The sequence below is a fragment of the Pelobates fuscus genome, chromosome 12 (genome assembly GCF_036172605.1).
Source record: "Pelobates fuscus isolate aPelFus1 chromosome 12, aPelFus1.pri, whole genome shotgun sequence".
Taxonomy (NCBI): domain Eukaryota; kingdom Metazoa; phylum Chordata; class Amphibia; order Anura; family Pelobatidae; genus Pelobates; species Pelobates fuscus.
Window position 1 is genome coordinate 114,126,192 of NC_086328.1, and position 24,464 is coordinate 114,150,655.

The window sequence follows — 24,464 nt, forward strand, 5'->3', positions numbered from 1 at the left end:
AAATAATATAACTGGTAAACCAGCGGTTACAGGTACATGAACACAAATCTATGCTTTTTAGTTTTACTTTAGTAATTCATTCATAGGGGTAAACATTCTTTACATTTATTCAGAAGTCATGTTGGAATTATTGATAATGTAAAATAAAATGGTTACAAATGAACCCTTTCCTGTTTTTTTTTTTTGGGGGGGGGGGGTTTCGGATGCTTACGAATGTCCGAAGTGCCAAAAGTTCAGAAGTGCCGAAGTGACGACGTTCGGCAGTTCCGAAGTGACGAATCGAATGCCATTGGTCTGAATTGCTTTTTTGAATTTACTTACCTGAATTTCCTAAACTAATTTTTTGCCCATGCACATGAAGAATAAAAGCTATGTCCTCAAGCTATTTTCAGGGATGTCATTGATGAGGAAAGGAAAATTGTTTGTCAAATAATTATAATGTAAACCTCTGTACACCACCACATGTCTTTCTCTATCAATAATGTACCCTACAATGACTTCAGAGTATCCACCAAACCTGTCGCCATATACTCTCATGGAGAGTGGATTCGGGACATTTACTGCCCTCACTGTAAATAATGACTGTATCATGTACAAAATGGAGCTAATGAGCATCTAACCTAGTCAGAGCAACTCATAAATTATATGCCATCCATCATATTTTTTTTTTTTTTTTTTTATTTTCTTTTGACACTTGGCCACAATATAATATCCATTTTTTAACAGAAAGCACATATATATTCAATAATACAAAGACTGAAAAAACAAACAAACAACCAAAACAACAGCAAAATGGCTAATTTAGTCAGAGCCAAGAGTATTTTTCTTTTTTAACCCCTAATTATCTCATCTTCACAATTTCTACTTTCTAACAGCCCCTCCCTTCTATAAAGGATGGGGGGCTGGAGTGGAGAGCAAAGGGGGTACTTCCCAACCTATAATCCACACCTAGAGGGGGAAAAAAAGGGGTAATAGGGTTTATCTCTTTCCCTCTCCTCAACAGATGAACTAGGTCTTACCCACTGCTATCCCATTGGACAACCAGTTATCATATATACTGCATTTCTCAAAATTCTGTTTCCTCCTGAGTCAAGGTTACAATATCCATGTAGTGTCCCCTATTAATTAAATATTTTATCTTTCTAATACTATTAATTCTACCTAACCATTCCTTCACAGTGGGACTCTTTGTCTGTTTCCAATACAATGGGATAAGTTCTTTCGCTGCATTTATCAAACAAACATCGAAATGTAGCCTAAAGCCCTATAATTCCTCATATTCTTCAATGAAAACTTAGAAACTACTGGAGATACAGTACATGGAGTGCATTTTAGAGTCTCTACGAAAAAAAAAAAAACATTGTGAGTTACGAACCGTCAAAAGATTCCATTATACCCAAACTCACACGTAAATGTAACTGTTAGTCTGTTTATTTATAATTAATAAAGCAATGTAACCTTGCTATATATAAGTTCCTATATATAAATCCTATATATAAGTTGCTATATATAAATTTATCGAGCCATAAATGTCACAGAGAACCTAAACAGTTGTTTAATCTCTTGGTATATTTGTACTAGTAATGGTTATATTGTATGGAATCCTCCTACTTTACAGCATAATGGTTGATAGTTGTTTGGTGCCAGGGATGATAATTTGTCTTGGTTTGTCGATTTGTGGAAAGATAGAGGTTGCAAGAATTTACCTCGTTGATAAATGATGGTGTTTGACTCCCTGACAAGCTTGTGTAGCAAAGAGAATACACCAGAACAATCTTTGCCAAGTTCCCTCCTCTTACTGGGAAATTATAGACATCTTGGCTCCAGGTTAGGAGAATAAAAAGCCCTGTTCGGACGTCATATTCCTTCATTGGGGATGTCTTAAACTAATTTCATCATGAACATTAAATGGACCCTTGTATTTTGTCTACTATGTCTCGCTGTTACAGATGTAAACTCACGAAGCAAAAAAGTATGTATTCATCTCTAGATAGGTGTAGAAATATCTGATCATTTTATCTAAAAACAGTATCTTTTCTGCTCCACCCTTGGGCTTAGCTTCCTATTCTAAAGGTGGTCAGCATGTTCCCTTACCTGTTGCTGAGATACAACTCCTACAAAACATGGCCAGCTCTTGGACTACAAGTGTCCTTCACAGCAGCTTGTGGACCACTGGTGATCCATCAATCCTCTAGTTACTTAATATCTTATTTTACTGTCCAAGTACTAATGAGTTTTCTAATTCGTTTTAAAAAGGAAATTACATATACTGTTACATATACTTTATGTATAATCTTTTTAACCTTTAGGTTTTTTGTTTGTTTGTTTTTCTAGAAACGTCCAAAACCTAAGAAAGGTAAGTCAATTCTTTAATCTAATGTGTATTCTTGAAATCAAAGGAGGGCTTTAATTTAGGAGATAACAATGCATGAGTTATATCTATATAACAATGTATGAGTTATTTGGCATTTATACAGGTCCAACATGTTCCACAGTGCTGTACAATAGAGGGAATAGATTTTACAATCTAGCATACACAGGAATGTTATACGTGAGTGGTTGCAATCCACTTATCTAGAGAGTTATTACTAAATTGGGAAAATGTCCAAAAATGTGTGCATATGATGTTAAAGAACTGTATATATCTAATATCAATTGCAATTAAACCACAGATACCTGTTGTACTTTGCTGCCAAAAAAAGAGAGAAGGTGGCACAGTTTACCAAACGGGCAATATGAGAAAGAATCTGAAAGCTTAAAATCGTATTTCAATAATTACTGTGAATTAAGTTTTATTATATTTATTATAAACTAACAAGATACCTATCTCGGTACAATGTTTGAATATAACACATTAGTCACACGGGAAGGAAAGGTGGGATGCACCTGCCTCAGAATAAGCTTATAGCTAAAGGAAATCTTCACAAAAATTGTGAATTAAAAAGTAAAATATATCTTGAATAAAGACTAGTTTTAGGATTATTTAAACTGTAAAATGTGCCATAGGCAGACTAAGGGTGCACAGGTCAGTTTGAACAGACTGTGGGACAACATTACAAGGAAAGGTTAAAGCATCTTAACATGTATAGCTTGGAGGAAAGACGAGATAGGGGGGATATGATAGAAACATTTAAATACATAAAGGGAATCAACACAGTAAAGGAGGAGACTATATTTAAAAGAAGGAAAACTACCACAACAAGAGGACATCGTCTTAAATTAGAGGGGCAAAGGTTTAAAAATAATACCAGGAAGTAATACTTTACTGAGAGGGTAGTGGATGCATGGAATAGCCTTCCAGTTGAAGTGGTAGAGGTTAACACAGTAAAGGAGTTTAAGCATGCATGGGATAGGCATAAGGCTATCCTAACTATAAGATAAGGCCAGGGACTAATGAAAGTATTTAGAAAATTGGGCAGACTAGATGGGCCGAATGGTTCTTATGTGCCGTCACATTCTATTGTACCCGTGGACAAGGTGTGTTAGGTGGAATAAGGGGGATCTACTGTTACTAAAGAAGTTTATTCGTTTTGGGTAAGCTTTCCTATCTCTACCTTATAGGAATTTTGTAACGAAAATTAAAGGGATTACATTTGCAAGCAGGGATCAGCTAAAGATTATCACAGGACTGTAGGGATAGAGTTGGAATCTTCCAGTTCATTAGAGATGATATTACAGTTTTATAACATTTTAAAGGTGAAAGACAACATTTTTAAATGGAATACTGAGAACCCTAAGCCAGTATTTGAACTGAAAAGGCGAGACACTGATGATTCATCACTCTTTCTTTTTGAAGTATTTTTACGGAACAATTTTAGAAAAATACATTATTAACCCCTTAAGGACCAAACGTCTGGAATAAAAGGGAATCATGACATGTCACACATGTCATGTGTCCTTAAGGGGTTAAAGGACCACTCTAGGCACCCAGACCACTTCAGCTTAATGAAGTGGTCTGGGTGCCAGGTCCTTCTAGGGTTAACCCATTTTTTCATAAACATAGCAGTTTCAGAGAAACTGCTATGTTTGTGAATGGGTTAAGCCTCCCCTATTTCCTCTAGTGGCTGTCTCATTGACAGCCGCTAGAGGCGCTTGCGTGATTCTCACTGTGATTTTCACAGTGAGAGAACGCAAGCGTACATAGGAAAGCATTATGAATGCTTTCCTATGTGACCGTCTGAATGCGCGCGCAGCTCATTTTAAACACTTTCCCCTTTCCAGAGCACGGCGGGAGGGGGTCCCTGAGGGTGGGGGCACCCTCAGTGCACTCTAGTGCCAGGAAAACGAGTATGTTTTCCTGGCACTAGAGTGGTCCTTTAACAATGTATAACATGTAATATAACATAACATAACAGAATAGTAAAAAAGGATAACATTTTATATGAAACACTGGATGTTTTGCTTGTATAGATTGCTTTCCAGGGATACCTTAGAAAATATAATTATGTAAGATATGTAAAACTTTTTGTTCATCCTTTAGAGAAATATTGAAAGATTAAAAGCTCAGAGATTTAATAGTATACTTTATCTTGCTGCTATTTAAAAAAAAAAAAAAAGAAAAAAAAAAAGATATAAATAGTAAAGAAGAGTACGCTTTCACATGATCAGCCTGCCAAGGCATTGCCCTGTAGTTTGTACAAATTTGTTTACATTTTCCATAATTCTGTGAACTGTGTTCTCTTCGCGCAAGGTGGAATCCACATTTTACTCAATCGTACCTTCACTTGACATCAACCTTATTTCTCTAGCAATAGCAAACCAATTGTGAGGATCACAACCACATAGTGAAGCAAGACTAATAATGACAGATCACAAATCTTCCTATCCAAGTTGCAAAACAAGAACTGTGAGAGAATTATATTAACTCCTTACTAGGCATGTCCGACAAAAACGGTACTTAAGGACCACGGATGTACCTAGTAAATCCGCGCAAATGGATTACTTACCGAATCGCCGCCGTTCCCCCGCCGGTGTTACTCCAGGTCTGGGGGGACTGCCTGACAGCCCAGACAGTCCCCCTCGGCAAACTGGAGCGATCACATGACCGCAATAGGCATCCCTGCTTGCAGGGGGACTGCCTGAACTGACTGATCGCTATTGAATCTGTAAAATAAAAAAATAATTAATGTTTAGTAAATAAAAAAAACAACTGTACTGACAATACTTTGGTATCTAACTATCGCCCGATATCATTGCTCACGGTATTGTAAACAATCTTGGAAAAATGCGTCCACACGCAACTATGTAAATATTATCAGCACTCAAATTATCTGACCCCTGATCAATCAGGCTTTCGTCCAAATCACTCAACTTCGACTGCCCTCTTAAATGTTTGCAGTGACATCCAAATTGGCATTAGGGAAAAAGACTGAACTGAAGCTATTTTCCTTGATTTTGCAAAGGCCTTTGACACTGTAGACCATGGCATTCTTTTGCAAAAACTTAAAAACTCAGGCATTGGTGATCGTTGGTTTCGATCATATGTTTCAGACCGATAGCAATAAGTGGCCATTTCTGATAGTGCCTACCTCCCTCTTCCAGTCACATATGGTGTTCCTCAAGGCTCCATACTTGGCCTCCTGCTATTCACAATATTTATAAATGATCTGCCTAACGTCTGCAAATCCTCAACTGTACACATGTATGCAGACGACACTGTAATCTACGCTAGTAAACCCAAGCTACCGCAGCTTGAGGCTGTGCTCCAAAACCAATTCACAGAGGTAGAAAAGTGGATAGCGGATAACAAACACTTCCTAAACACTGACAAAACCATTACAATGATCTTTGGAACTGTACCTAAATTACGTAAACTGCAAAATCAACAACTGTGTATCAGAACAAATTCAAATAGCCCACTGACAGCAGTTTGTTCTTTTAAATATCTAGATATGATGCTAGACCTGGATCTATCCTTTGGCCTTCACATTGAAAAAAATCTCTTCAAAACTTTACCCAAAAGTAGCTGATGCCCTGTACAGAAACAAATCCTGCCTAAGCCCTACAGCAAGCATGTCAAACTCAAAGTCTGGCACGGACCCCATAAACAAGGTTTAAGTTTATGTGGTCCACAAAAAAATAAATACCTTAAATTTTCATAGAAATGTAGGTTTATTTTAAAAAGTACAGTATAAAAAAAAACAGCATCTCCCTCTACTAAATTCCAGTCCCCCTCCCTCTACTAAACTACAGCACCCCCCTCCACCACCCTGTGCCAAATCTGATCTGACACAGACACACACACATACTCACTGACAGACACACACATACTCAGTGACAGACACACACACATACTCACTGACAGACACACACACACACACACACACACATACTCACTGACAGACACACACACATACTCACTGAAAGACAGACACACACATACTCACTGACAGACACACACAGGCACACACACATTGACAGACACACACCCTCACTGACAGACAGACACACACACCCTCACTGACAGACAGAAACACACAGACACACAGACACACTCAATGACACACACACAGACACACACACACACACACTCACTGACAGACACACACACTGACAGAAACAGATTTACACACACACATTTACACATTCTTGCACTCATATCATTTAATTTATTGTTCCCTACCTTTGGGAGCTGGTGTGGGGATCTTCTATCTGGAGATCTCCTTCCTGCTCCTCACTGCTCCCTTGCGCAGATCAGTGATGCCGGGTGCCGGAATATGATGTCATATTCCGGCGCCCGGCTTCACTACAGACTGCGCACGCGGGAGGGAGCAGTGAGGAGCAGGAACACTGAGCTCCCTCGCTGCTTCCACCGTCCCATCCTCCCGGCCGGGTATGTTTTAGCAGAGTAGGCACCTGCAATATGGGGAAACACCAGCATGTACTTGCGAGTTTGACATGCTTGCCCTACAGTAAGGAAACAGATAGTGCAACAGATGCTAATGCCGCCATTTATCATGGGGATGTCGTGTATGCACCCATACCACAAACCCACCTTAATAAACCTAATACGTTATATAATTCGTTCTGCCGTTTTGTACTAGCATGTAATTACTTTACCCACCACTGGGACATGTTAAAAGAGCTAAACTGGCTGTCGCTGGAATCCTGACGCACTCTTCATCTTTTCAGCCTTGTGCATAAGAGCATTTCTGGGAAGCTCCCACCCTACCTGAGTAGAATGCTCTCCCCAGCTGTTCCCACCTCCTATAACCTCCGATCCAGTACTAGCACGATATTTAGCATACCACAATACAAAAATAAAGTGGCTCGATCCTCATTTTCCTACAGAGCACTGCAATTATGGAATAACTTTAGGGACACAGTCAAATCTTCATTCAATCTAAAATATTTTAAGAGATGTATGGCAATATACCTCAGCACAGAATGCACCTGTCATGGTTGAATATATTTATCACCTGTTATGTGTTAAATGTATATATATGTGTGTGTGTGTGTGTATGTATGTATATTTATGTAATATTTTTACATAATTTTAAGTAATTTTATTGATTGCAATTTGAGGGTACTGCCTGACAACCCAGGCCGAAAGTCCAGAGAATTTAATTTGCTAGCACTGTATTTAACCCTGTAACTTTCCATGACACCATAACACCTGTACATGAGGGGTATTGTTTTACTCTGGAGACTTTGCTGAACACAAATATTAGTGTTTCAAAACATTAAAACCTATCACAGCAATGATATTGTCAGTGAAAGTGAAGTTTTTTGCATTTTTCACACACAAATGGCACTTTCACTGATGATATCATTGTTGTGATACGTTTTACTGTTTTGAAACACTAATATTTATGTTCAGTGAAGTCTCCTGAGTATAACAGTACCCCCCATGTACAGATTTTATAGTGTTTTTCTAAAGTTACAGGGTCAAAAATAAGACTTGAATTTCCTTTTTTTTACATTAAAATTTGCCCGATTGGTTTGTTGCCTTTAAGAACGGATGGTAGCCCAGGAATGAGAATTACCCCCATGATGGCATACCATTTGCAAAAGAAGACAACCCAAGGTATTGCAAATGGAGTATGTTCAGTCTTTTTAATAGTAGCCACTTAGTCACAAACAGTGACCAAAATTAGCGTTCATTATTGTTTTTTACATTTTTAACACACAAACAAATATAAATGCTAACTGTGGCCAGTGTTTGTGACTAAGTGGCTACTAAAAAAGATTGGACATACCCCATATTGAATACCCTGGGTTGTCTACTTTGATAAAATATGTACATGTGAGGTGTGATTCAGAGATATATGACAGTTAACAGTGTTACAATGTCACTATTGATACATTTTAAAATATATATATTTTGAAACAGCAATGTCCTACTTGTACTTATAGCCCTATAACCTAAAAAAAAAAAAAACAAGATCCATATTAACATTGGGTATTTCTAGACTCAGGAAAAAATTTTTAATCTATTTAGCACGGGTGTTTTTTGACGGTTTTAGATGCGTAGCAGATTTTGGGGGTCAAAGTTAAAAAAGTTTTTTTTTTTTCTTCATCATATTTCTAATTTCTTTTATAGTAAAATAATGGTATCTTTAGAAATACCATTTAATGGCGAGATAAACAGTATGTAATATGTGTGGGTACGGTGTGGGGATATTTATGGGATAATAATTTGTAAACAGAGAGAATTACCCACTATTTTTAATTCTCAGATCCCAAAGTCGTTATCGTTATAAGTGAAATGTAAACCATATAATTAAGTCACAGATTTGTTATAAAAATAGATAATATTTATTTTTATATTCAAATGATAATAATATAAGTAACATGCATGATAATAATCAATGGAAATTCAGTATAACAGGAGTATGCAATACAATATGGTAATATAAACAAACATCTCCTAATGGTATAGAATCTATAGCATTAGATGTCAAGATTGATTTACGACCCTTTCACAGAGACAAAGAAAGTTTCACGGGGAGAAGAGAATTCCTCAGCGTAAAGCCATAAAAACTTTCAGCTGGCAGTTAGAAATAACCCTTGCAATGCTGGCTAGACCTCTTCTAGGGATTTAAGATCTACTCTTGTGTGATTTTAAATAAAATAACGTTTAAACCAATCATAGTCATTAGTGAGTAATCACTTCCTTGATCCATCCAATGAGACCTACATGTACCATAAGCTGATATTTTAATTAATTTGTCTAAATAGATATTTTATCTTATTTTAGAGCCAATCAATACAGCTGGATAAATGTTGATATGCTAACATGTGATATGTCACATAAATACAATGTTATCGTTTTTACCTGCAGAGTAAAAAGTGTAATAATGTATTTCTTATTAATAAGATTTCTAAATATGAAATCTAATCATGATTTATCCAGTCATATATCATGCTATTAATTTTAATTAATTTTAATTAATTAATGGAAACCAGTATATTTACCAGTTAAGTAGATATTTTCTCATCAGATATTCTCAGGTAGCTAAGTGTCAAGGAATGTTTCTCTCTTGCTCTGCATGGAGTGTCTTGATTTTCTGAGTGTCCGATTCTCCCTGGATCTCTCTCCTCAATCTTTGAATGCCCCTCTCTTCCCTTGTCTTCACTTTTTAAAGGGGAAATTCCTCTAAGTGAGAACCAATAGCAGATGTGGGTGTGGTTTCTTTCCAGGTAACCATTTAGTATTTGGACTCTAGATGGCAGTCTTGTCCCACTAAACATACCTATCCAGGAAAGAGTTAACTTTTCCTGGTGGCTATTTTTGACGTCATTTACGTTATCTATATGGTGGCTATAATTTTAAGTATCCTTTCACTTCAAAGGGTCTTTCTCAGTTTTATCCAGACTATGCGTCTCCATTTTCTGTAGTAATTCCTAATATGACAGCTTGTAATACTACAGATGAACTCAAAAATACAATGGGAATCTGTTAGGTATAGAAAGTAATATTTAATTATTTAATCTTCTCTGTCACCTATGTCTGGGTTTAGAATTTATTTATATTCCATTAGCACCTAGACAGTCTCTTATCACTTGGTTTGTTTATATTATACATTCCATTCAGCTCGGGCAAAGCGGTCAGTTTTAGAGAAAGGATATAAATTTTGTGTCTCTTTTGTTAGCTTGAAAGTAACAAAATGGAGTCTGGTCTGTTCAAATTGACTTCAGAATATATACTTTGTATTTCTATCATAGCACAAAATGTCTGCCGATATAAATACCCTGACAACGGTAAATGAGTAAGAGGAAAATTACAGCTAAACACAAACACCGCAGAAATGTAAAAACAGCCCTGGTCCTCCAACATGATAGCTTCTAATCTCCAACATGATAGATGTGCTTTAAACAAAATTAGCTTTTAACAACTTTCTTACTTTCACAGGTCCTGTAGTAATACCTGAACCGGTAAGATTGTAATAATTAATTGTATTCCGTTTAATAATCTTCTTGTCTTATGACCGGTAATAAAATTTATATACAATATAATAATTTACACTGAACTATATTTATTTATGAACATACACTAGATTAAATACAATATAATAATATATGATCATTTCAGGATTATGTTATGAGACAGGAGGACACAAGGTGATTAATGGAATCTATTCTTAAATTGAAATGATTTGCTCCCTCCTAATTACAAACTTTTTCCCCCAAAACAATTGTCTCTGAAAATAACCGTCTTAGTTTATAGGGAGGAACAGTTTAAATTTTGATCTCAAAGGGTTTACTTGAGAGTTTACATTTCTCAAATGTATGTGTTCTTTGGAGGTATGGAATGAAAGTTTGGATCCTGATGATTCCAATGTTAATTTAGCAAAAAACGTGCTTCATGAGATAGAACGTAGTGGTGGAACCATTAAGGTAACGTTAATGTGCTAGAAACAGATTTTGTTTTCTTCTTACTTGGTGGATATCGGAGGCCATTTATTGGTGGTCAGTGAAAAGGGAACGTTGATTTTTCTGCATTTAAAAATTCAGATATCTCCATCTCATCTCATGACTGTAGTATCAAATTCACAGTATCCAAAGGCATTGCTAGGCGGGACTTTGGGAGCCGAAGCCCCTGTTGTAGGGATTTATAGCACTGGATCCTTGCAGGTGATGGAAAGAGCAGAGTTTTTTTAGCTGTCATTTTACATTAGGCAGCTGTTTCTCCAAACATCCAACTACTATAAAATAAAAAATGCAGTGCTCCGTCTAGTGACTTAGAGGGAGGGGTTGGTGCCCCCTAGGTGACATCATGTACACCTCTCTATGAGTTAGGTAAACTGGCTGGATTGAATTGAAAATCTGAGTGTGCATAATGTGCTTGTTTCTGGTTGTCCTGTCATTGAGATCCCGGAGGGTATCCTAGGCATGCTGTTTATAGGTAGAAAAGAGGGGATATAAGATAAAATGGTGGGGATATGTCATCTAGGGTGTCATCAAACCTTAATTTGGGCTCAATTCCCAGTTGTTTATGGAACCTAGCAATACCCCTTTCAGTATCTGAAGTCAGTGGGTGCAATGTCATAGTCCAAGGACTTCAACAACTGCTGAATGGTGAAGGAGCATAATAACCAAAACAAATATACCCTGTTCCACAAAATCAAAGGCATTAAGGCACAAAATTGCTAACCACTCAATTTGGGAATATACTTATCTTTCATGCACGATTGCTATTGGAATTGCTGATCTGGAGGTGGAACATCAGCATGAGCGAAATGGCCAGGGGAGGTGTGACTAGGGCTGCATAAACAAAGATTTAACTCCCAAATAGCAGAGAATCGAGCAGTGAGACATGAGGGGCATGATCTTTACACCAAAACTGCTTCATTAAGCTAAAGTTTTTTTGGTGCTTAGAGTGTCTCTTTAAATCAGCCATAAACTAAGACGGGTTATTGGTTGTGTGTCTATAGATTTGCCAGCAAGGACTGGAGGGGTTAATTTAAGGATATTTTTATATTTTCTATCTAGTGTGTATCTTCTGTCAACCACTCATGATTTGTTGCTACTGTTTGCTATTTTATACTCAATATGCCTTTTAATTCATTTGCTAAATTTACAGCCTCCAAAGGGCCATGACGTTGAAAAAGGTAAGGACTATTGATTTTTTTAAAAAAATGTTTTGCAATTTTCTTGCTATCTTGTTCCAACATTCCCACAATACTTATGTTTCAGTTCAGCATCAACATGTTATTATCAAATTGTATGAAATATAGCCTTAAAGGACAGGCAAAAACGTAATAACATTTTTAAACTAACCCAATTTAAGCCGGTTTGAAGATTATGCATGTTTTTTTAATATTATTAGAAAGAGTAGAAAGCCCCAAGAAGTGTGTTAACCCTCCATTTAATAAGTCAGTCTCCCCACCAGTCTCTTTCAGTCCTCCTCATCGTAGTCTGACTCCCTGTACGTTGAAAATGTTTGCACATTAAACAAGAATGTATGATTTATGTACTTAGTGATTGTATTATATTTACACATGGATAACTTTATTACCGTATATACTCGAGTATAAGCCGACCCGAATATAAGCCGAGGCCCCTAATTTTACCCCAAAAAACTGGGAAAATGTATTGACTCGAGTATAAGACTAGGGTGGGAAATGCAGCAGCTACTGGTAAATTTCTAAATAAAATTAGATCCTAAAAAAATGATATTAATTGAATATTTATTTACAGTGTGTGTGTGTGAATGCAGTGTGTGTGTGTGTGAATGCAGTGTGTGTGTATGAGTGCAGTGTGTATGAGTGCAGTGTATGTGTATGAGTGCAGTGTGTGTATAAATGCAGTGTGTGTGTATGAGTGCAGCGTGTGTGTATGAGTGCAGTGTGTGTATGAATGCAGTGCAGTGTGTGTGTATATGAGTGCAGTGTATGTATATGAGTGCAGTGTGTGTATGAATGCAGTGTGTGTGTATGAATGCAGTGTGTGTGTGTGAATGCAGTGTGTGTGTATGAGTGCAGTGTGTATGAGTGCAGTGTATGTGTATGAGTGCAGTGTGTATGAGTGCAGTGTGTGTATGAGTGCAGTGTGTGTGTATAAATGCAGTGTGTGTGTATAAATGCAGTGTGTGTGTATGAGTGCAGCGTGTGTATATGAGTGCAGTGTGTGTATGAATGCAGTGGAGGGTATGTGTATATGAGTCCAGTGTGTGTGTATGAGTGCAGTGTGTGTGTATGAATGCTGTGTGTGTATGAGTGCAGTGTGTGTTTGAGTGCAGTGTGTGTGTATGAGTGCAGTGTGTGTGTGTGTGTGTGTGTATGTTGCAGAGCCTTGGTGGGGGGTGGGCATTTTTAAAAACGATTTTAATAAATGTTTGTTAAATTATTATTTTTAATATTATTTTATTATTATTAATATATTTATTTTTTTCGTCCCCCCTCCCTGCTTGTTAGCTGGCCAGGGAGGGGGGCTCTCACTCCATGGTGGTCCAGTGGCATTGGCAGTTCAGTGGAGGGGGGCTGTCAGAGAGCGCTTACCTCTCCTGCAGCTCCTGTCAGCTCCCTTCTCCTCCCGCCGGTCCGGTCAGCTCCTCTGTCAGCTCACACTGTAAGTGTGTCATAGTGTCGGCTCTCGCAAGATTTACACTGGGAGCTGACAGAGGTGCTGAACGGACCGGCGCGGAGGAGGAGGGAGCTGACAGGAGCTGCAAGAGAGGTAAGCGCTCGCTGCCAGCCCCCAGTCTGGAAATTGCCATAATACAGACATTGACTCGAGTATAAGCCGAGTTGGGATTTTTCAGCACAAAAAATGTGCGGAAAAACTCGGCTTATACTCGAGTATATACGGTACTTCTAATGTATAGAGAAATTCAATTTTAGACCTGTGCCTGTTAGTGTCGTTAATAAACATCTTAATAATTTAAAAATTAAAAACCAGTGTGGACCAGATCAAATCCCAGCAATGTTGCTGAAGCTCAGTGCGCCAGCAATTGCTAAACCTGTCACAACGCTTATTAACGAATGCTTGATGTCTGGATACATACCCAAACTTTGGAAGACTGAGTAGTGCCTATCCATAAAAGGGGTGACAATAATATGGTATCTAACTATCGCCCGATACCATTGCTCCCAGTATTGTCAAAAATTTTGGAAAAATGCGTCCACACGCAACTATGTGAATATTATCAACAATCAAATTATCTGACCCCTGATCAATCAGGCTTTCGTCCAAATCACTCAACTTTGACTGCCCTCCTAAAAGTTTGCAATGACATCCAAATTGGCATGGAACAAGGAGACCTAACTGGAGCTATTTTCCTTGATTTTGCCAAGGCCTTTGACACAGTCGGCCATGGCATTCTTTTGCAAAAACTTAAAATCTCAGGCATTGGTGATCGTTCGCGAAAATGGTTTTGATCATATGTTTCAGACCGATTGCAATATGTGGCCATTTCTGATAGCGCCTCCCTCCCTCTTCCAGTCACGTGTGGTGTTCCCCAATGCTCCATACTCGGCCCCCTTCTATTCACATTATTTATAAATGATCTGCCTAATGTCTGCAAATCCTCGAATGTACACATGTATGTAGACGACTACTGCAGTTTGAGGCTGTGCTCCAAAACCAATTCACACAGGTAGAAAGGTGGATAGCAGTAAACAAACTCTTCCTAAACACTGACAAAACCGTTACAATGATCTTTGGAACTGTACCTAAATTACATAAACTACAAAATCAACAGCTGTGTATCAGAACAAATTCAAATAGCACACTGAGAGCAGTGCTTTTTTAAATTTCTAGGTATGTTGCTAGACCCCGATCTATCCTTTGGCCTTCACATTGAAAAAATCCCTTCAAAACTTTACCCAAAACTTGGTGCCCTGTACAGAAACAAATCCTGCCTAAGCCCTACAGTAAGGAAACAGATAGTGCAACAAATGCTAATGCCGGTCATTGATTATGGGGATGTCGTTTATGCACCTGCATCGCCAACCCATCATAATAAACTTAATACGTTATATAATTCATTCTGCCGCTTTGTACTAGAATGCAATTACTTTACCCACCACTGTGACATGTTAAAGAGCTAAACTGGCTATCGCTGGAATCCCGACGCATTCTTCATCATTCCAGCCTTGGGCATAAGAGCATTTCTGGGAAGCTCCCACCCTACCTGAGTAGAATGCTCTCCACAGCTGTTCCCACGTCCTATAACCTCCGATCCAGTCTTAGCATGATATTTAGCATACCGCAATACAAAAATAAAGTGTCTCGATCCTCATTTTCCTACAGAGCACCGCAATTATGGAATAACCTCAGGGACACAGTCAAATCTTCATTTAATCTAAAATCTTTTAAGAGATTTATGGCAATATACCTCAGCACCGAATGCACCTGTCATGGTTGAATATATTTATTACCTGTTATTTATTAAAATTAAATGCGATATATATATAGTTTGTATATATATATGCGATATATATAGTTTGTATATTGTATTTTTGTAACATTGTATTCTATTGTAACAATGCAATGTTTTGTGGACTCAGGACATACATGAAAATGAAAAAAATCTCAATGTATCCATCCTGGTAAAATATTTGATAAATAAATAAATAAATAAATAAATACATATATCTTCTATATGATTTATTAAATACATAAATAGATAGCACTTAGAGAACTGACCACTTGGTGGCAGTGGCCTCAACAGAATCGTTCAAGGTATCAAATCCAAGTAGCGTGCAAACTATGTTTCGAAAAGTTGAGAAAAATAGTTTTATTAATATTGGAAACGTATATATATGTACTTAAACATGCCATTCTACAATGTTTTAATCAAGATCACATTTGCAAAATTTTAGTTTTTAAATGTGTGTTCTTGGAATAATTCTATGCCTGTAACTTTATAACTTTAACTAATATTAATAATTTATTTTAATAAAACTAATACACTATTTTGCACTTCCAGTTACACTTTTCTAAGGGAAAACCAGTGATGTTCAGTTAAAATATGTTTAAGCCAATATAATAAAATACACATATTTACATATACATATATATTTACAAGATGCCAAAATACTAGAGTGTTACTGTATGCAATGATACCGTTTTTATTGGACTAACATAATATTTCAAAGACAAGCCTTCGAGAGTTTTCCTCTCTTCCTCAGGTCTGAAGCAATACTGATCAATCTGATAGAGTTTAACACTTAAAACAACTGATGTTAGAGAAGGGGAGGGAGGAGGGTGAGTGGGGTGTCATAAATAACAGAAGATGTGCCTGAAAGTGAAAGGTGCAGGTTAGTTGAGAATAGCCAGAAAAAGGTAAATAAACAGAGGATATCTCAATAAGCTAGCTAAAAAGAGAAAAAAAAGGCAGCAATGCGGGGCATGCAAGTATATAGCGGCATCATTTTCATTTCAAATGTCTTCCGTTCATGAGAGTCTTTGAAATTCCCTTTAAGAATTTTAATCCTGAGGTTTTGGATGGAGTGACCTTTAAACTTGTTAAAGGGAATTCGAAAGACTCTGATGAACGAAAGACATTTGAGATGAAAATGATGACACATTTTAACACCAGAAATAAAGGACTTACTGTAGACTCTGGCTTTCTCGCACACTACCAAAACTTTTTATAAAAACATGCATCTATGCATCTATAATAACCTTAAAGGGACATTCTAGGCTGGAGCTCATAGTTTCTTAAAAAGTGTGGATAAGAAAATAAATAAAGAAAATCATATTGTTTTAGTCGTCTTGCTAAGTATATCTCGTGTCCTGCAGTGGTATATCTCGTGTCCCTTAAACCACTGCAAGACACAAGATATACTTAACGGGACAACTAATACAATATGATTAGGACTGACTGAGAAATATCTGCCACTTCCTGGGGCTTTTAGAAGCTGCAACTTTGCAGTAAATAAGTGAGATTCAGATATAATGGTTGCCATTTTTCCTTTTTTTTTTTATCCACGCTGTTTAAAGGAACACTATAGTCACCTAAATTACTTTAGCTAAATAAAGCAGTTTTAGTGTATAGATCATTCCTCTGCAATTTCACTGCTCAATTCACTGTCATTTAGGAGTTAAATCACTTTGTTTCTGTTTATGCAGCCCTAGCCACACCTCCCCTGGCTATGATTGACAGAGCCTGCATGAAAAAAAAACTGGTTTCACTTTCAAACAGATGTAATTTACCTTAAATAATTGTATCTCAATCTCTAAATTGAACTTTAATCACATACAGGAGGCTCTTGCAGGGTCTAGCAAGCTATTAACATAGCAGGGGATAAGAAAATCTCAATTAAACAGAACTTGCAATAAAGAAAACCTAAATAGGGCTCTCTTTACAGGAAGTGTTTATGGAAGGCTGTGCAAGTCACATGCAGGGAGGTGTGACTAGGGTTCATAAACAAAGGGATTTAACTCCTAAATGGCAGAGGATTGAGCAGTGAGGCTGCAGGGGCATGTTCTATACACCAAAACTGCTTAATTAAGCTAAAGTTGTTCAGGTGACTATAGTGTCCCTTTAACCCCTTAAGGACCAAACTTCTGGAATAAAAGGGAATCATGACATATCACACATGTCATGTGTCCTTAAGGGGTTAAGAAACTGTGAGTTCAGCCTGGAATGTCCCTTTAAGGCTATTGAAGATGCATAGCTGAATTCCAAATTTCCTGTATATTTTGCTGTTAAGAGGGGTGGTAAATTGGGAAAACCACCTGGGAAGCTGCATCAATTACACAAAAGTTAAGTACGACTGTGTGTGTGTGTGTTGCACACTTGATTCGGGTGACACAGGGGTGTGATACAAACCAGAGCCTTTTTTTTTATATCTGTATACAGGGCCGGCGCGTCCATAAGGCGGCACAGGCGGCCGCCTTAGGGCGCCAGAGGAGGGGGGCGCAAAAATCCGAATCCCCTGCCTCTGGCTGGAGACTCGGATTTGTAAACTCACCTCTCTCCCTGCAGCCAGCACACAGCAGGAGCAGGGCAGTGAAGTCAGCCGTCCTCCTCTGATGATGTCAGAAGGGGGCGGGACTTCTACTTCTCCCAGACTTCCCAGCGGTCCTGACTGCAGCTCCAGCCTCCAGTGCCCCTCCCAGCCGACCACCAGGGGTAAGGCTCTCCCCTCCCCGGTCCAAGGTAAGCCCCTGGGAGGAGAAGGGGGTGGGGGATGAACTTTTAGTATGTTAATTTTTTTTTTTTAAATCAAAACGTTTTTTGCAGCCCCTTTCTACTGCCTCTGCACCCCTCTACAGCCCCTGCCCCTCCATACTACCCCTGCCCCATCTACAGCCCCTGCCCCTCCATACTACCCCTGCCCCCTTTACAGCCCCTCTATAGCCCCTGCCCCACCATAGTGCCCCTATCCCCTCTGCCCCATGTGCCCCTCTACAGCACTTCTATTTCCCTCTATAGCCACTGCCCCACCATACTGCCTGCTTTACAGCCCCTCTATAGCCCCTGCCCCTCTATGTCCCTCTATAGCCACTTCCCCACCATACTGCCCCTGCCCCCTATACAGCCCCTGCCCCACCATAGTGCCCCTATCCCCTCTGCCCCATGTGCCCCTCTACAGCACTTCTATTTCCCTCTATAGCCACTGCCCCACCATACTGCCTGCTTTACAGCCCCTCTATAGCCCCTGCCCCTCTATGTCCCTCTATAGCCACTTCCCCCACCATACTGCCCCCTCTACAGCCCCTGCCCCACCAAACAGCCCCACCATACTACCTCTGCCCCCTTTACAGCCCCTCTATAGCCTCTGCCCCACCATAGTGCCCCTGCCCCCTCTACTGACCCTCTATGCCCCTACTACTACTATTAGTATCAGTATATGATACTACTACTATAAGTATACTGCCCCTGCCCCCTCTATAGCCCCTGCCCCACCATACTACCCCTGCCCCCCTCTACAGCCCCACCAAACTGCCCCACCATACTACCTCTGCCCCTTAACAGCCCCTCTATAGCCTGTGTCCCCACCATACTGCCCCAACCCCCCTGTACTGCCACATGTGCCCCTCTCCAGCACTTCTATTTCCCTCTATAGACCCTGCCCCACCATACTGCCCATGTCCCCTCTAGGCCCTCTATAGCCCCTGCCCTACCATACTGCCCCATGTGCCCCTCTACAGCACCTCTATAGTCCCTGCCCCCACCATACTGACCCTGTCCTCCTCTACTGCCCTGTGTGCCACTCTACAGCACCTTTATTTCCCTCCATATCCCTTGCCCCACCATACTGCCCCTCTACAGCTCCTCTATTTCCCTATACTGCCCCTGCCCTGTCTACAGCCCTTCTATTTCCCTCTAAAGCCTCTGCCCCACCATACTGCCCATGCGCCCCTATACAGCTCATGCTCCCCCTCTACAGCCCTCTTTCCCTCTACAGCCCCTGTCCTCACTATACTGCCCATGTCCCCCCTCTATTGCTTTTGTGCCCCCCTCTTTATCCCCTGTGCCTCCTCTATTTCCCTCTACAGACCCTGCCCCCTGCCTCTGCCCCCCTTTCACACGCCTCTACTGCCCCTGTCTCCCCCCTCTACTTCCCCTACCCCCCTATACAGCCCCTGCCCCCCCTACTTCCCATTTACCCCCAACATATGTCCCTGTGACACCACTTTATTGCCTCAGTGTCCCTCGTTACAGCCTGTGCTCACACCATACTGCCCCTGTGTCCCCCTCTACTGCCCCTGTTTCCCACCATACTGCCCGTTTCCAACCACATTGCCCCTTTACTCCCACCACAGCCCCTAACTCCCTTACTTCACATCCCTTCCACTCCCTTTTACACCCATAACTCCAGTACAGCCCCTATTCCCTTACTGCAGTCCTTACCCCCACTACAGCCCCTCTCCCCCAATTGCTGCCCATACCCCCACACTACAGCCCCTGTTCCCACTTGCAGCCATCAACCTACTTCAGTCCCTAACCCCCTACTACAGCCCCAATTCCCCACTACATTTCCTAAGCCCCCAATTACAGCCCCTAACTCTCAACTACAGCCCCTGTCCCCCTACTAGAGCCCCTAACTCCTCAATTAGAGCCCCTATTACCCCACTAAAACTCACTACCAACCCCCCCACCCAAGATTAGGTTCTGGATCTGCCCCTGCTCTGTATACCTGTGTCTGCATGTCTCTGTATGACTATGTCTGTCTGTGTATGAAAGTGTATGTATGTCTGTGTCTGTATGTCTCTATATGACTGTGTCCGTGTGTTTCTGAATGTCACTGTATGCCTGTGTCTGTATGTCTCTGTATGACCGTATCCATATGTCTCTGTATGCCTTGTTCTGTACATATTTGTGTGACTATGTCTGTGTATATATGTCCCTGCATGCCTGTGTAAGTATGTCTCTGCATGCCTGTATTTATCTGTATGCCTTGTTCTGTATGTCTCTGTATGCCTGCATCTTCATGTCTCTGTATGTCTGTATAACTGTGTCTTTATTTATCTATATACCAGTGTCTGCATGTCTCTGTGTGTGTCTGTATGACTGTATTTCTGGGTACCTGTATGTGTTGATTGTATGACTGTGTGCCTGTATGGCTGTGTTTGTTTGATTGTGTGCTTGCATATTTCTGTGACTATGTGCCTGGATGTGTGTGTAGCTATATATCTATGTCTATATGGCTTGGCAGGGAAAAGTTACACAAAGGGGCCTGAGGGGAAGAGTGACACACAAAAAACAGGCTGAGGGGAGAGACCCACAGAAAAGGGCTGTGGGAAAGAAAGACACACAAAGGGGCTGGGGGGAAGGAGATATACATGGGGGTTCTAAGAGCTATACAAGGGGGTGTAAGACACACTAAAGGGGGGTACAATACACTACATGGGGATTTCAAAAGGCTGGATATGAGACACCGCTAAAGATACATCTTATTCGTGTGTGAGGGGGGGGCGGCAAAATTCATCTTCGCCTGTGTAGCCAAAAATCCTTGCACCGGCCCTGTCTGTATACATCAATGTCAGTCCCCCATTCATCCCTAATATATGCTTACATGTGAAGATATGTATCTAATCTTGGGCACCTATTATCTCTGTTTCTATCTGAGTCTCTCATTATTGAATCAAATTATTTCACAGTCTATCTAGGGCTCTGTCTCTTTGTCATATTACATGTTATTGTCCTGTTGTTTTGTCTGTCTCTCAGATTGTGTGTCATCAATTTCTCCCTCTTTTTGTTTTAAGTTTTGTTTAATGGCAATCCCTTTTTGAAATATGACATTCTTTGTCTAGATAGTTTTATCAAACTCTGAAAAGATTGCAGGAGGCACAAGAGTCCCGATGTTGGGGTGCTGTCCTGATGTCAGAATGTGAGACACCAGAGAACAAACCTTAGGAAGCACAACACGAGTATCATTACATACACTCATGTTGTGCACAGCGCTTAATGCAATGTCCTGTCTGGGGGCCGAACAGACAGGCCCCTTCAGTTATGCCCGTCATTAGTGACATGAGCTGCGTCACTTGTGATGCCCGATCTTGGGCCTACCCATCCTGATTTGCATACCTCCTAGCGTTCAAAGATATAAGATTGTGATGACTTTTTTAACAAGTCAGACGAAATGTGGTCATTATTAAAGAGACACTCCAAAACCTTTAAGTCACTGCAGCTTGATCAAATGCCTTAGGTGTTAAAGGATCACTATAGTGTCAGGAAAACAAATCGGTTTTCCTGACACTATAGTACCCTGAGGCTGCCCCCACCCTCAGGGTCCCCCTCTCGTGGTGCTAAACGGGTTAAAACACCTTCAGTTACTCACCTTCTTTCACCACCGGGCTCCCTTACCTCTCCTCCCCTGCTAACGTCAGCTCCCCCATCTGACGTCAGTGGAGCGGAATGCGCATGCGCGGCAGTGCCGTGCGCGCATTCAAAGTGTCCATAGGAAAGCATTTTTCAATGCTTTCCTATGGATGCTCTGCATGATGGAGGCATAATATGCCTCCAGTGTCGCAGATGCGCCTCTAGTGGCTGTCCAGAAGACAGCCACTAGAGGCTGGCTTAATCCCAAATGTAAACATAGCAGTCTCTCTGAAACTGCTATGTTTACAGCATTCAGGGTTAACCGTAGACTCAATTAAGTGGTCTGGGTGCCAGGTCCCTCTAGGGTCTAGAAGGACCTGGCACCCAGACCACTTCATTGAGCTGAAGTGGTCTGGGTGACTATAGTGTCCCTTTAAGAATATGGCCTTTTAAAAATGTTGTTTTCAAAAAGTGCAGATTTTAATTGAAATTGACAGTTATATATGATGAACCTTGTTACACCCCTTGATTATTTAGATCCAGGGTGGGGGAACGGGGCAATTTCCCCCCCCGAGAATGCGAGGTTCTCCATCTCCCCTCCATCTCCCCTCCCCTGCCATGTGCAGGACTGGCGCCTGGTGCAATATGCCTTCATGGACCGGAGGGGAGATCAGAGATCTCCCTCTCCGGTCCGCAGGCACAGAGGAGGGTGAGAGAGAGGACCCGGGGGAGCTCAGTCTGCAGCTCCTCCAGGTCCTTCTCTCGCGAGCACGGAGCGTGGCCGTGGATCTCGCGAGAGTGAACTCTAGCCCTGGAGACCGTCACTCTCACCACATGGACCACCAGGGATTCCCCACCAGGGATCGAGAAATGTCCCCTCTCCTCCCTAAACAAAGGTAAGAAGGTAGGGGGGACATTATGTATATATTTTCTTTTTATAATTCTTTATTTTTTGTGTGCATAGTTATACAGTAGGATTAATTTGGCTCTACAAGCCTAAAATATCATATATGTAACAGTGTCATAGCTTTGATATACTTGCACATTTTTAGCATAATAAAAGTAATACAGGCTAGATATGTATATCCTTTAGCTAAACTGGAAGCTTGTCACATCAATAGGGAGGACAGATATAGGGTGCCCAGGTACATTATAGATTCAGGACATGCAGAGAGTTATTATGATTATGAGAGCTCAACACTATAGGGACCTTCACCCCACAAGAGGACATAGGCTGAAAGCAAGTGAAAGTAACGTAAAACCCGCAATAAGACAAGATCAACATCATGCGAAGGGGGTGCTAAGAGGAAACAAAGCAGATTAATGGAGCATAACAGTGCCTAGTAGGTGGGGAGACAAGCTAAACTAGCCGAGCTCAGCAGCAACATGAATTCACCTCCCCATAGGGTTCTCTTTATGATTGGGAGAGTCCAGAACACAAGACACTGAACTATAACATCAAAGGTTAGAACATTAAGATGTGGGATGCCAAGAATAATAAGGGTAGACGGTATCCCCGCAGTTCTCTACAGGGTAGAGATGCCTGGCGTAAAGAGGACCACGTTGAGGTCCCATCGGTCACTCCTCAGCCGATGCCTGTTCGGGGCAGGATACAGTCCCGCAGTATGATGCTTTAGGGTGTAGCTCTCCCACTCTCTCCCATGCTGGGTGTCGGGGGTAGGTGAGTGTCCTGCTTCCTGTTGTTAAAGTGGGTCGGTTGTCTCCATACCTTCAGCTCAAGTCCTTGAGGGGTGCCCGAACTCCAAAGGTCTTCCACTGCTGGTGATGTACTGTCAGGCAGGCGTTTCCAGGGGGCTGGAGTGTTTGGATCTGAGGTCCCCTATGGCAGCACTGTATGTGTGGAATTGCACTAATACCCCGGAAGTCTGTGCAGTGCTAGGTTGGTGTTTTGCTTCCTTTGGTGCCCTGTCCCCTTGGGGGAGCTTTATCAATCGGTATCGCCGGACAGGTTGGCTCCAGAGAGCTGCTGCTCATTTGGTAGGAGGAGAGGAAAATCGTTGTGCACCAAGCTGTGCCTAAAGTTGCCGGCATATGCGGTCAAAGGCTGCAAGGAGCGTATTCTGCTCATGTGTAGTCGTTGGGTGGTGCCGGCAGCCATCTTTAAACTGTTGAGTGTCAGCACCCAGCGGGTCCGCCACGTGGGTAGGCTGTAAGCAGGCCTTCAGAGGAGCGGGTGCAGGTCTGGCGGCCATTTTGTTTTGGGTCTTGGGCTCACTTGGTGACGCGGTATTGTATTGCCTCCGAGCGCCGTTATGGGGCGAGGACCGGTTAACCCCCCCGGTCCAGAGGGGGGGGGGGGGATCGGGGCAGGGCCCGCAACGATTCAGCTTCTCTGTTGGGCCCCGTAGGGCAGGATAGTGGAGTGGCGGCCGTCCACTCCACTCACCGCCGGGCAAGTCTCGCTTGGCATGGCAGATATCTCTCCCCCGAGGGACTTAAACTCCTGGAGTAAGCCTCTCCTCGGCTCCGGTGGCAACTTCAGCACCGATGGTCGCAGTTGTGGGTCATATAAATTGCCAAAAGACCCATTTTTTAGGCTTGTTTGTATGTGGTTTGCAGGAGCTCGTCCTTCCTGCGACCGTTCAGCTCGGCGGCCCGGCCCCGCCCCCCATTATGTATATTTTAAATAAAAATAAATAAATCATTTTATCAAATTAAAAAAAAAAAAACGTAAAAAAAAGCCCCCATCCTTATCACACACATACCCTACACACATACATAGACTGCCCCCACACACACATTGCCCCCATACACAGACTGCCCCATACACACACATTGCCCC

The 24,464-nt window shown here is 41.2% G+C and overlaps 1 protein-coding gene across 1 annotated transcript in view; it reads left to right on the forward strand.

Annotated features, from left to right (window-relative positions):
* Positions 1 to 493: 493 nt before the first annotated feature.
* Positions 494 to 24,464, forward strand: part of LOC134578548 (uncharacterized) — a 29,084-nt gene continuing 5,113 nt past the window's right edge. Inside the window, exons 1-5 of the mRNA XM_063437525.1 lie at positions 494 to 571; positions 2,335 to 2,356; positions 10,355 to 10,377; positions 10,747 to 10,839; positions 12,026 to 12,053. Of these exons, the coding sequence (XP_063293595.1) occupies positions 494 to 571; positions 2,335 to 2,356; positions 10,355 to 10,377; positions 10,747 to 10,839; positions 12,026 to 12,053 (244 nt within the window). The remainder of the gene's footprint in view (positions 572 to 2,334; positions 2,357 to 10,354; positions 10,378 to 10,746; positions 10,840 to 12,025; positions 12,054 to 24,464) is intronic.